The sequence below is a fragment of the Lepeophtheirus salmonis genome, chromosome 2 (assembly GCF_016086655.4).
Source record: "Lepeophtheirus salmonis chromosome 2, UVic_Lsal_1.4, whole genome shotgun sequence".
NCBI classification, from domain to species: Eukaryota; Metazoa; Arthropoda; class Copepoda; order Siphonostomatoida; family Caligidae; genus Lepeophtheirus; species Lepeophtheirus salmonis.
Window position 1 is genome coordinate 30,799,762 of NC_052132.2, and position 13,978 is coordinate 30,813,739.

General features: G+C 30.4%; 1 protein-coding gene across 2 annotated transcripts in view; it reads right to left on the reverse strand.

Annotated features, from left to right (window-relative positions):
- eag (ether a go-go) overlaps positions 1 to 13,978 on the reverse strand; it is a 126,789-nt gene that overhangs the window by 24,264 nt on the left and 88,547 nt on the right. For both annotated transcript variants that reach the window (XM_040707524.2, XM_040707523.2), the window contains exons 7-8: positions 13,618 to 13,775; positions 722 to 1,002 (exon numbers count right to left, since the gene is read on the reverse strand). In XM_040707524.2, coding sequence (XP_040563458.1) covers positions 722 to 1,002; positions 13,618 to 13,775 — 439 coding nt within the window. The remainder of the gene's footprint in view (positions 1 to 721; positions 1,003 to 13,617; positions 13,776 to 13,978) is intronic.

Genomic DNA, 13,978 nt, shown 5'->3' on the forward strand with positions numbered 1-13,978 from the left:
GTTTGTAATATCGTATATTCTGTAGTTAGTTCTGCTTTGTTTTAACAAAGCTATATAGACAGCAATTATTTTCTGCTGATAACTCTCGCCCATTTCAAACTGTTGGACAGGTAAACAATTTTCCTACATGACTGGTTAGGAAAAAATTAGAGCAAAGCCAAATGTCAATTCTAACAATAACATATAATGATTACAACTATAGAAAATTTAAAAAAACACTGCTCATATTGGCAACTACTAAAAATTTTACACGCGGATAAGAACACATCTTTTACAACTCTATATATATGTACGATTTCATAAATTAACTTTTGAACAAATTCAAATATTAAAGGATTTAATAAAGATTTATTATATACTTATATCTATATTGTATTGATATATAGGCTTATTTTACAAATATGTAATATGTATTCGTATTACGCCAAGATTGGATTAAGAAAAATATAATTTAATTATTTTTGAGCTTATTTATGTAATATCTTTTTTTGACTCCCAAGGCTCCAAAACTACATACATAGAGTATTAATGCATGTATTTTCATTGTAACTGTACAAATAGTTATTTTAAAGGATATACTTCATTTTATCAAATTTTACTCGAAAATAATATAATTTTAATTAAGTTGAACGCCTCCGGCAAAGTTTCTTCCCCTTTTTTTCAAATTGAAGTATTAGAACTGACACATTTCATATACAAATAATAATATTCCATTTCTTACCTGCTACAATCATCATACAAATGGAGAAGATTTTTTCATTATCTGTTTCAGCAGCAATGTTTCCGAATCCTACAGAGGTCATGCAGGTCATTGTATAATAAAGAGCCGTTACATAAATAGTTTTCCTAGAAGGACCATCCCTCAGCTCAATGTCATCAATGGTGTAGTTATCAGTTCCATACTTGATATTTTGTGTATAAGGCTGCTTTGTAATATTTGCAAGCGTATAAAGCCAGCCATACTCGATTCCGTTCATGAGATCCGAATTCCCTATCGAATACCTAATAAAATATACATATATATGGTTAATAAAATAACTAAAATATACCGTTGCAGTTGTATTCTCATTGACTCAATCAGTCAAGTAACAAACAGGTTTCAACATGGAACTTGGATGTTTTCATGTCTACTATATTTATTTTGTTACTTATTTATATAAAACCATGTCAAAATTGTCACATGGTAGCATGTTAATAAATTTAAAAAAAAGGGATTGCATGATAAAGTTGTATTAAGAATGAGAAAAGCTGACCAAAAAAAAGTATAGATAAAAAAATTATAATTTTTTTCTGTTAAGAGAAATAAATATTACTAGGAGAAGGAATTAATTTGTTACAAACAAAAGTACCCATTAAAAAATTGTTTAAATTTCGATTTTATAATTATAATTATTTAATTTTGTAATATATATATCACAAAATAGATTCTGTGTAGATATGAACCTATAAAATAAGAAAACCATTTTCTTACAATATAAATTCCGCTATATTTATCAACATACTCTCCTTCAAGAGTAATATATTCAATTCAATGCTTCTTGAACTTTTAACTAGACTTTTTATTTTAGATAAGAGTCAATAATAGTTGATTTCCTTGGTGCAGAATACCCATAATAGTTATCAAGCCACAGTTTTGGCTAAAAAGTCCTCCCCCCGAAAAAACCAGTTTATAATCAAAACACAAAATTACTTTCTATTCATTGTCTCGCCAAGTTAAAAAAGTTAAGTCATTAAAACGACTCTCATCTCTAAAATGGTCGTAATGGAATGCAATTTTAACACATACTGTTTGATCACCAGTAACAACTAGAAATTACGTGGGTCTGTGAACGATATTGCCATATATAGGTCAGACTGTTGACTTAGCGAGTGATTTGTTAGTATTGAAAGGTAGATAACTTTGAAATGGCTCCAAAATTGTGTTCGGGTCGTGTCAACATTGTGGATATCAGATATCTTAGGAACCCACACAATCAATTTTTATCAGAATTAAAAAACTTTTTTTTTATAATTAAGGAAAATAATAATAAACGTGTGTTGTGAATGTCCTTATTTAGGACTGAAAATTGCAGTCCCGTCTAGTTTAGTGTGGGTACGGTCCAGTTCAGTCATAAAATTTATGGATTTCCGTCTCTGATGACGTCAATCTATTTTATTTCTTATTTTTTAATCAGTTCTCAGACTGACAGTACGAAGGACTGACAGTCTTAAGGCCTGATCTTAAGGACTAATAGGAACAGTCCTAATACTAAACTAGACTGTACCAAATAAATAAGGACTGACACAAATGGGCGTCAAAATGGGACCAACAAATAAAAGGGCTTTTATATTTCTACTGTCTGTAAAAAAATTTAGTTTAGTTTTATAACTATAGTGAAGTAAATAATTATTTAATCTCTTACTTATTTTAAAAGTTCGCCCATTCATTAAGATTTTATACTGGACCAGATAAGCCACTCCATAACCTTAATTGATTCTTCTTGAGCAATCCCTTTTTTGCCAAGGCCGTATGTTTCGTACTGGAAGACTCATTACATGCCCTATTTTCAGTGGCCTTATTTTGAGGCAAAAAGGTTATCACCTCATATTTCCCGGATTTTTATATCCATGCTGTGCAGTCATCTTGTCCTCTTAACAGAGAAAAACCCCGAAAACATAATCTTTCCACCTTCATAAATGATGGTGGGGTTAGTGTTCTTGTTCTTTAGTCTGCATTTTTGATACACTTAACACTTAAAATTATAAACTGTTCATTCCATTGTATGATGACAAATATAGATAATCGAGAAGGGATCATATATTTATTTTTTCAAGTGTATATTAAAACTTAAAAGTATATTATAACGTAATTGTAATTTCTTAACTACATAGTGTAGATAATAATTTAACTATGATATTTGGAAAAATCAGATATGTTTGTCAAATGATCACATTTTTCTTGTCCATAATCGATTTAAAACTAAATGAATTTTAACCGTTTAGCCATTTTATCTCCTAGATATTTAACTTACTCAAATATCACTCTTTTTCTTTTGAATTAAAGAGTATTCAAGACATGTGTAATGTCTTTTTTTTTTTTTTTTTTGTATTTTAAAGCCATTCGATAAAGTTTCAATTTATATTTACCGGGTGATCTATTGAATTCTGAAATCTTAGTAATTTAATAATTAATGAAGGTCAAGTCAAGACCTCTTCCGTTTTCTGAAGTTGTGATGAGGCCGTATTGACGCCCAAAGGCATAAACAATTAGAAACAAAATTATACAAATTTGAGCTGTCTAGCTTACGTACAAGTCAAGAAAATGACACTTGAACCTGATTTATGAATTTATATACGTGGACTCCAAGTAGTTGGGCGTCTCCAAGATCACCGTCTACACCGTAAGCAAGTCCTAAACGTTACAAGGGAAAATGGTTCTGTCAAAAAGGGCAAACTAGATCCGCAGTAGCTAACGAAAACAGGCCAGGCCAATTCCTTCAAGTCTGTAAGAGCCCATACTAGAGACCTCAGGGTTTCACAACAAACTGTCGAGAGAGACATCAAAAAAGTGGATAGAATGAGCCTTGTGAGGGTGGACAGGCTCCTTTTGACACCAGCAATACAAGAAACCCATCTCCTCAATTACAAGACTCTTTAGAATGAGTCTTTTGAATACCTTTAACACTTTTGTTTTCCCTACAGCCCTTTTACTAACCCCTCGACTACACATTGCCGCTAGGGCGGCTACACTAATGATTAATTGAGCTTGGAAAAGCATTTATTTATAGTATTAATTTTGTTGAAATTCTATAATTCTCTTATTTCTGATTGAATTTTAAAGTTCAAAGTGTTCCAATTTTAATCAACCACTCACTATTGGAAGTTTGCCCATTTTTTTTTAAATAAAAATATCAACTATGAACCCCAATTATGATGCAACATGTGACGTCAGAGAAAAAACAAAATATGTATTCCACTCACTGACACACACTCCATGATGAATATTTGATTCAACTCTAACATAACAAAAGAGTAATAAAAGGAACTATTTCATATCACAGTTACACATATTGATTTTTTGCACAATAATGTATACACATCAAAAATGTGATTAATGAATAATTATTTTTGTCAAAATATGAAAATATATTGTTTCATTTTATCATCATTCGCTTTTTGAGATGAACAACAAAATGTATTCATTATTAAACAGTTTTTGTCAGTTTATGAAAGGCGCATGAGCATTGTTTACTCATATTGGTTTATAAGCAAAGCAACAGAGAGCGGTCCTGTCTTGTGACAAAATAAAACAACTGCCTGCGTGAAATATTATTTAATATAATAAATATATGTATATTATTCATATAGAATAGGGGTTTCAGCCTGGCGCCTCCCTGGATTCAATATAAACGTATAGCGCCTTCTCCCTCAATAAACACATTTAAGTTTTTCTTCCAAAATGAAAATAATTGGATGGGTGTATTTAGGTGTTCTACCAAATATAATGATGGAAAAGCAAACAAATATATATTTCCACCATCTTTCATATTACTAAATAAAGATGGCATACTTCTTTATTTTTTTTTGTAGCCAAAAATCTTAATATGATATCTTGAACTTTGGACTTGGGTACATTGTGTAAGTTTGTCCACACAAAAATTTGTAGTTCTTTACTTAATTTGATGTAATCTCCTGCTGCCTCATCCCTCAGTCCTCGAATAACCTCCTTCCATTTACTTTCATGATCCCCAAAGTGCTAACTGTCCGAATATCTGAAGAATGCCCAAATCCCTCTCCTCTTACTCCAATCATATATTATTTGCTTTGCAAAGTTATTTCCTTATTATTAAAAGCTTTCAATTATTGAATTTCAACTATCCACTGTCGTTTTCTCCAATTTTAAGACAGAAAGAGAAAGTATAACGTACAGACAAACTTACACAATGTGTCCATTGTTCTTAATATCAATCATTCTTGCTCTACTTCTCTTGTTTCCTCACTGCTGACTTCTAAGAATGGATTTTGGTACTTTTACGTATAATGTATGTTATTCAAGGAGCTATGAATATATTTCTCAGGAAGCGTGATTTTTTTTAAACAACCAGGTAGTGACTCTAACGCCATCTCGCGAATGATATATTTTTTTAGTTTGTTCATGTCCTATTGAAAATGGTTTACATGGATATTGTCTTTCCCTAAGGTAGCTTAGTATGGCAAAACTTCACAGGACTATCATTCTTTTATTAAACTTGATATTTTTTTGTATGTGTATGGTGAATACAGCTCGTTTTGTTGCATTGCTATGTCCCGTAACAATCTGTATTACATCTCTCTCTAAAAATAAAAGCAACGGAAAATGAACATGGTAGTTCTTACAAATGTTTGGGAGGAGAGCAGCTTAGCTGTCGCGACGTTTTATTTGATCAGCTGTAAGTAGTCTTGAGAGGAAGGAAATACACACAAATCTCACTCCCTGTATAGGCTATAGTTACTTCTATGACGATACTCAATTCTACTCCAAGTCCAGCAAGGACTTAAACGTATAAATCCCGAACAAACCTTCATTGTTACTCTCCGTCTTTCATGAGCATTTTGCACAAGTTATTACTTTATACTTTGATATTCCCTTCTCAATATTTAAACAATAATTTGAGCAGCTTTGTACAATAAAAAACCTTGTTCAGATTACTAACTAGAAAACCCCAGCCATGATTTCTAGGACATACTTTATACGAGGGTCGTTTGAAAAGTTCATGCAAAGCCCGAGAGATGGCATTACTGGCGCATATTGATATTATGTTTAGGTAGTAGCATATCTTGGAAGAACACACGCTAACTTTTAGCTAGAGCTATCTATTTCTTTCTGATTGGCATTCGTTTGGACTGAGGAATCGAGCAGAAAGATTTTAGCGACTATATTTTGGATTAGTAAGGAATAATCCTCACCGATTATCTGGAAAAGTGTATCAATATTACAGGTATATATTATTCATCATTGTTGAGCCGTTTGAAAACCCAGCTGCATGAAAAACGCCCAAAAAAAATTAAGAGTGGTCTTTAATGTTCTTCAAGTGGTGGGCGATTTTTCATCTGTCTTGGGCCCCACTTTGGAGCATTAACAAATCTTTAATGGGTTGTTTGAAGTGGCAGCAGTTGTGTTTAACCTTTCCCAACTGGATATTTAGATTATCTTACACAATTCTCAGTTATTCTGGGGTACAACTTGAGAATTTTAGAAAAGTTATTCTATTGTTTCCCATCTGCAAATGGGAAACAATACGAATGGATTCTCAGATGGATCAGACCTATCTGTAAATGGGACCTACTACTAGATACACCACTATAAATGTAGTATAATTGAGGGCATTTTTCTGATAGCAATATTTCGTACATGGGTGGTAACAAATTTTCTCCAACTATTGTACTATTTTTGGTAATCAAATGTCTCTTTTGCCACACCCCCTCCCCTTTTCTTTCTCTCCCTCGAACACCGACACTATGAATGAATTACGTAGTCCTTTGTTTAACTTGAAAGCTTCTTGGAGTTGGTTCACTATGATAATATTCTACCATGTAGTTTTGTGCCTGCTGTAGCTCTTTTTACAACTCATGTTCAATGCCAGTTTTACTGTGAGTGGGGTCTGGGCAATGATAAATGAAGCTTCTTCTTCTTCTTTTCATAATGAATTTAATAATTTTTTTAAAAAATAGTTTCAAATCCTTGTTTGTTAAAAGTTTGTTCCTATTGTAATGTACAACCCTGTGCATATAATCTGCCACAGAATACTTATCAAAAAGTAATGATCAATAATAATGCAAAAAAAAAAAAAAATATCATTAATAGATCGAACATTCATGGAATATTCAATTATTGCATTATCCCGATTGCAATTGCTGTATATTCTTTATCTTACTTTTTGAGTTGTGATTTGTATCATTCCCCTAGTACAAGTTACAATTTTTACACGTATAAGGACATGCAGTTGTTCATTAGTCGGTCGAATAACTTTTTTTTTCTGTGAAAGCACTCACAATCAAGGAAAATGTATTTGTATGGAAATTTAGAATATTAATTGAATTTTGCAAAGTATAAAAAACTATCCCCTTTCATGTTCATACAAAAAAATTTACAAAAAGTAGTAAGAGGAAATGAAAAATGTTTTGTTTTATTTGTTGACCAATTATTTAAATTCAAAATGGCATAAAAAATATAATTACAATCTGTATAATTGTTATTTAATTTTTTTTTAAATACGAATAGAACAAATACTTTATTTCTAAAAAAACTCATATAATTTAGTTTTTAATATATGCAATTACAAGGATTATTAACACATAGATTGATATGCATAATCCTATTTAACATTCAAATTTGGTTAAAGTGCGTCAGACTTTGAACTTCTTAAAACTTTAAAATATATTTCCATCAAATTATGTCCTTCAGTGAACAACTCAAACCCTATAATATATATAATGCCGTGTATTGTATATACACACATATTAAAAAAAGAACCGAAAATGAACATGGTAACCCTGACAATTTGAAGAATGTTTTGTAACAGAGAAACAATAATGTTCATGATGTTTCATTGGATCAGCTACAATCAGCTGTGATAAGAGAGGAAGGAAAGAAAGAGTAAAAAAGGGCATTTGCTAGTATTACTCCAATAGCGATCCCCAATCCTACTCCAAGTGCCACAAGGACTTACGTCAGGTTTACGTTCCGTATTTTATAAACACACACGGATGTTCAAATATAATGTTATGAATATATATATAGGGAAGAATGTGAATTACTCAGGAATTAAATAATAAAGACAACTGCTAAGGAAAAGAAAATTCAATTTTCAGATGACAAAATTCCAAAAAAAACGGACCTGCTAAAAGTTTCACCAGATTTACATCACTGTACATACATTTATGAAATATATAATAATAAATGTGAATTTAGGAGAGGTTCAGCAAATAGTGGGTGTAGCTAAACCTCAGCGTCTCATATTAAATAGAAAAGAAAAGGGGATTCATATACTTAGATCCACATCAATAATTCTCGATTGTAGGTAGTTTCATTTGTTAAATCCAATAAAATATACATACATCACCCCAATGACTGGAGTGGTTATCAAACTTTTTAAATTATGTACCAACTGAGAAAATATCAAAAATTATAATAGTTAAAACTTGGAAAATTAAGCAAATTTTGATGGATTGTTATTTAGGAAAATTCATTTGTAATACGTCAGCATAAATACAATCATGAACAATAATAAAGAATAAGAGAAAATCTCAATATATTTTTTTACTTATTTATACAGCCAAGTATTGAACAAAAATATTTGAGCCAATTATAGTCATAGTATTCAAATTTCGGGGTTGGTTTATACAGCAAATAATTTGATCTATAGTTAAGAACATTAATTTTATTTAAGGGACGGATATTGGCCCCATATGGCCTTTCAAGTAAAATCTATCAATTTCTCATTATTTTTAATAAGAATTGATAATTTATTTATTTTCATGGCATTGGTCCTCATGGTGCCCTTCTAGTATTATGATAAAAATGATCATGAACGCTCATTAAAAATACATAATAATTAATTTTCTTCAATTTATGTCATGTTAATCATAAATGAGACAAAAATACACTAATCAAGATAGTACTTATCAACAATGTTATTCTCAAAATTCAAAAATTGGTGAGGCGGTGGAGAGCCTTTTTAAGATATTGTTTTTAATAAAAAAAGAAATTCTTGTTTCTTTTTACTGGAAGATGTCAAATGATATAACCTTTAATGATTACTATACATAGTTCAAAGGCTTTAGTGACTGTATAAGACCCTATTTGATTCCGATATGATCTTTCAAACATAAGCTATAATTTATTTTTCTTCTATAAAAAAAAAAGAAGTAAATCAAAAAATTTTTACAGTATCGAATATCGAAAGAACCACTACATGTTATTACAACCTCTTTTCATCATCTTTCCCCATTTCTATAGTGTCGTAGATAAGTTGATTCTTTTAATCGTTTTTCCATTTTTGTTTTGACGTCTCTAAACAGAGTAAAAAGGCTTATTTTACGCTTATGGAAGATTTGATTTGAGAGATTTATATTCGTTTCTCAAACAAAATATATTATTTTCTCATTTTGACGATCAACTTCGACTACTATAAGTGCAATTAGCGAAACGCCCAAAGACTTAATAAACATAATTTGTTGATAGAAATTACAGTAATTTGTCGAAAAATAGAATTTGAGACAAATCATTCTCAAGAGATTTTGCGTTGATAAAAACTGTCTCCCCTCTTACTCCGGCCTTGGCCTAACAACAATGGAACACGTGACACACTTTGAGAAAGACTGCCCCAGTGTACATACAATTATAAAGGTTGCATGATAAGATCAAAACGATACATGGAGGACCTTTTTACAGTTGATTGATATCAGTATACATAATATATGTAAGCGTTTAGATACGTATATATTTTATGGTAAAGAAGGAATGGTTGGCATTAAACATGGCATTAACGGCAATGTTTTTGCTGTTTTTACCCTAAGCAGTGTTCAGAACATTGATGGGTTGAATCAGAGTTATCACAGGGTTATGTTCTTTAAACACTTCTCAACAATTAGGTATTTAATAATAATTCCTGAGTTGGGTAGAATGGGCTAACCATCAATTTATTTTTGGGCCATTTTTTCTGTTTCTTTTTGTAATAAAGGCTGTGGTCTACAATTAAGGTAACAACGTGGGTAATTTGATAATAATAATTAATATATATACATTAGGGCTTTGACGGTAAGCTAAACCCACGTTTGGTAAGAACCATGGATTAAAAAAATATTAATCTATATTACTTTTTTATTTTTCAAGGAAATGATCTGTTAATCAATTACATTTATGTTAAATATATTTCATTTGTTTGTATTTATATTGAAGCATCTATGATTAAAATATTGTTTAGTTTAAATGTATACATCATAAATTAAAATACTTGAATTTTTGGGACACTGGTGTCCCTATGGGTGTGAATGGATTTTGTTTTGTCAGTGTATCAAATGGTATATTATATTTTTATTCTTTTTTGTTGTGCTAATAATATTTTAATACTTTCAGTTGAATGAACTATAGTTAAATAATATTTTTATACTGAAAAACAAAAGTGATAAAATATTTTTTCAAGTTAATGTTGGTCTTACAAAACAATCTCATAATAAAGCCAGATGAAATGTATGTTTGGCTTTTGATGTACCTTTGTATTAACAAAATGATAAAAATTGGTGTTAAAAACACTATCCGTAAAATTTTCAATAATTTATTAGAGAAAATATTAAAATATATGACATTGTATGCTAAATTACTACTATATTGTTTCAACAGTATCATTTATGATTGTTTTGTCGAATAGAATATGAAATAAAAATACACATATATATATATATATATAATAAATATTAATAACTAATCTTGGTTAGTAGTGCAATTTGTTAACCATAAAAAAACTCCTTTCATACCCAGAGGAACACCATGTGTACTTTAAATTTCATGGCAAACGGGATGAATATGGTTTTTTTTTATTAATTTGAATAGTGTTAGTTCCTAAAGATAAAAAAAAGTTTGTAGAAATTTGTCTAAAAATTCGTTTGTGTATAAATTTGACAAATTGAATATGATTGTTTATTGAAATATTTGTCATTTTCTGAATATTTTTTCAATTCTTTATTTTTTTCTTTTTTTTATGAATCGTCAACTTTCAATTCTTAAAGGAGAATTACTGTAAAACTTTGCATTTTGGACATAAAATTAAGAACGCAACTATTTCAGTATAATTTTTCAATATTTTCAAAAATGAGCCAGTTATTGAGGGTTATTTTTTCAAACCGTTTGTTTCCACTTCAACTTATATATGGAAAGACTATTCTGGTAATACATTCATCAGCGCCACAACTTTTTACTTTTTATGATTTAGAAGTTATCATTAACTCGCATAATTTGCAGATTAAAAATATAGAAGTTAGAAAAATAGTTCAATAATATTGTATATTTAGTAGATTACTCTTTCCCTCTATCAACTGAAGTGGAAACAAACGTTTTGACATGAGTATCCAATTGTATTCAAATTATCCCTAAAGTAGGGTTGGACAAACGTTTCAATGAAAGATAAATAATAAGGGAATTTTAGTTCAGTTAAGTTATAAAAATTAAAATATTCAATATATATATATATAAGTCAAAATTGATATCTTGATTAAATCTTGCAACTTTTCCTCCGAAAATAAGAAAAAAAAAGGCCCAAAATCTTGGGATTGCTCACAGCTTAACAAAATATATATATATAATTATATCAATCAACGTTCAGTACACTGATTAGGGGAAAATGTACGGAAACAAAGGACAAATCCCAGTAAAAAATGAGTTAATTTTTGAGTTGGTGAGGTAACACCATGCCACATCTTTCATAGCTCACTTGTTCTATTTTCAACTATTGATTTTCTAGTTTTCTTAGCCCTTAATATTGTTATGAAGATTGGTTGAGCTTGAATTAGCTGCAAGCAATCATCTACAATTAAGTGAGGAATACAGGGTGTCACAGTTGAGAGGAGGCTACCCACCAGTGAATTTAGAGTATTTTCTTTATCTTATTGGAGAAGGAAAGACTAACAGATCCAATAAAAATTACTATAATGTGATGTTTAAATTTATATTTAAAACTATTTTAATGTAGAAAGGAGTGTATGAGGGATTGCTACCCTCCACCTTTCACCATAACCAAGCCGTAGAGCCCCCAAAATTAAAAATTAAAATTAAATTGGAACAACTTTCCAGGCTGAAGTTTGCCTGATCCTAATCTAGAGTACTAATTTTTGGAAAAGTCAAACAACACATATAGACGAATTAAATAATAAAACAAAGATTAACCATAGGATTTTCTTTTAAATAATAGTGTAGTATATTAAAGTCATAGAGAAAGAAAAAAATATGTAGAAGTGACAAGGAGTTTTATTTGACCGCTTGGCTTTGTTAAGCAGAGATAAAGTAAATATGAGAAGTTTACCACAGGCTGTTATGTTTCGTCTACTAAAGGGACCGTTTGATGCACAAGAATGACACCTTGGTTACTCTCTATCAGATCAAAACGTCATAGCTCAAATTATAAATAAAAAGAGGATGTCGAAATTTCTTTCCCAATATTCCAATTACTTTGTGATATCACTTTTTTGTGAAATAAACTTTGATTGAAGCTACCATTTTTCAGATTTCTTAAAGTTTTCAGTCATAATTATTGTTTAAAATCAGATGAGATTTTTTTTTGCAATACTAGACTGATAAATGTGAAAAAATCACCACCAAGACGTATTTTATCAATTTAAAACCTGACATGATCTCAAACTTTAGACACTGAGAGGAAATTAAATTTCTGTCGAAAAATTCAAATTATTTGTGGCATCATTTTCTTAGAATAAAGGCTTTTGCATTAGGAGCGCTTTAACTTTTTTTTATAAACAAAACACGAACGGTTAAAAAATTTTCCAATTTTATTTTTTCATCACAAATTAATCACATATCGATTTATCGATTTTTTTAACGTGACATTCATGAGCACGTTTACAGAAATCCAATCGCTAACCCCATTTTTCCACTACTTTTTCCAATAAATTGACCGATATTGCAGCAATTTTGCATTGAATATTTTCTCTCACCTCTTCTAACGTCCCTGTTTTATTCGTGTAGACCAATGAATTCATGTGAACCCAAAGAAAGTAATCTAAAGCTGTTAAATTGCACGATCGGGCGGCTGGTCAACAAGTCCATTTATCGGAAAATCGAACTCAATTTTTTTTTTTTTTTTTTCAATAAATCGATTGTAATATTGGTTGTGTTACAATTGGCACAGTTTGTTGAAACTACATATGTGCCAAGTCCATTCCTTGCACTTGAGCAAAAAAAAATCAGTTATCACGATGGGATAGTAATTTTTATGTACAGTAACGTGGCAATTATTATCATTAACGAAAAAACAAGACTCTATGATGCCTCCATCATGAATACCCCATAAAGAAGTATTTTTTCCCCATTTGCAATGATATCTGTTGAAGCACTTGTGGATTTGTGTCTGACCAATAACACATATTTTGCTTATTAACAAAGCCATTGAGTCAAAAATGAGCTTTATCACTTCAGATGATTTTGCGATGAAAATCAGATTTTTTATTATGGTTATTTTGATAATATGCAATCCCTGATCAAGTGGGTATGGCTACAAGTTTCTAAATGTCAAAAGAAGAAAATAAATATGGCGTCGTTTTTTCCCTAACGGAAAAAAATTATAGTGACCCAAATGAAAAAACCCTTTTTAAAATTAACTTTCACCATTGTTTTTTCACATTTCATAAAGTTTTTAGTCATAATTATCATTTTATATCCCTTGAAGTTTTGCCGCGATACTAGCGTCATGCATCTGCAAACAAATCGTGCCGAACATGAAACAGTCCCAATTATGTAAAGGCTGTTAAAATGGGGACGAAACAAATCAGTCTCATAAATTTGCAGCTGAAGACAATACAATAGTTTTTTGGATGTTACCTTGTCATTTCTAAATTTTTCTTCCTATAGGGTTAAATTAAAGGGCTACTCACCATATACAAGCTAACCAGTGTGCTACAAGCATGTAAAAACAGAGTAGAAGAACTAGCATGGCTGCACCGTATTCGAGGTAGCGATCAAGTTTTCTGACAACTCGTCCCAAACGAAGCAACCGTACTACTTTCAGCGCACTAAACAAGCTTCCAATACCCTGGATAAGTCAAAAGCATGGAAAAAGGAAAAGATACATATCATTATATTTATGCTTATACATGTATGTGCATCTGTATATATGTATACATATATATATATATAGAAATTGCCTCATAGTTAAGTAAATGGAATTAAGACTAATGATATGACGAAGACAAGAAGTACATATATATATATGAATTCATTTATAATACTCATGAT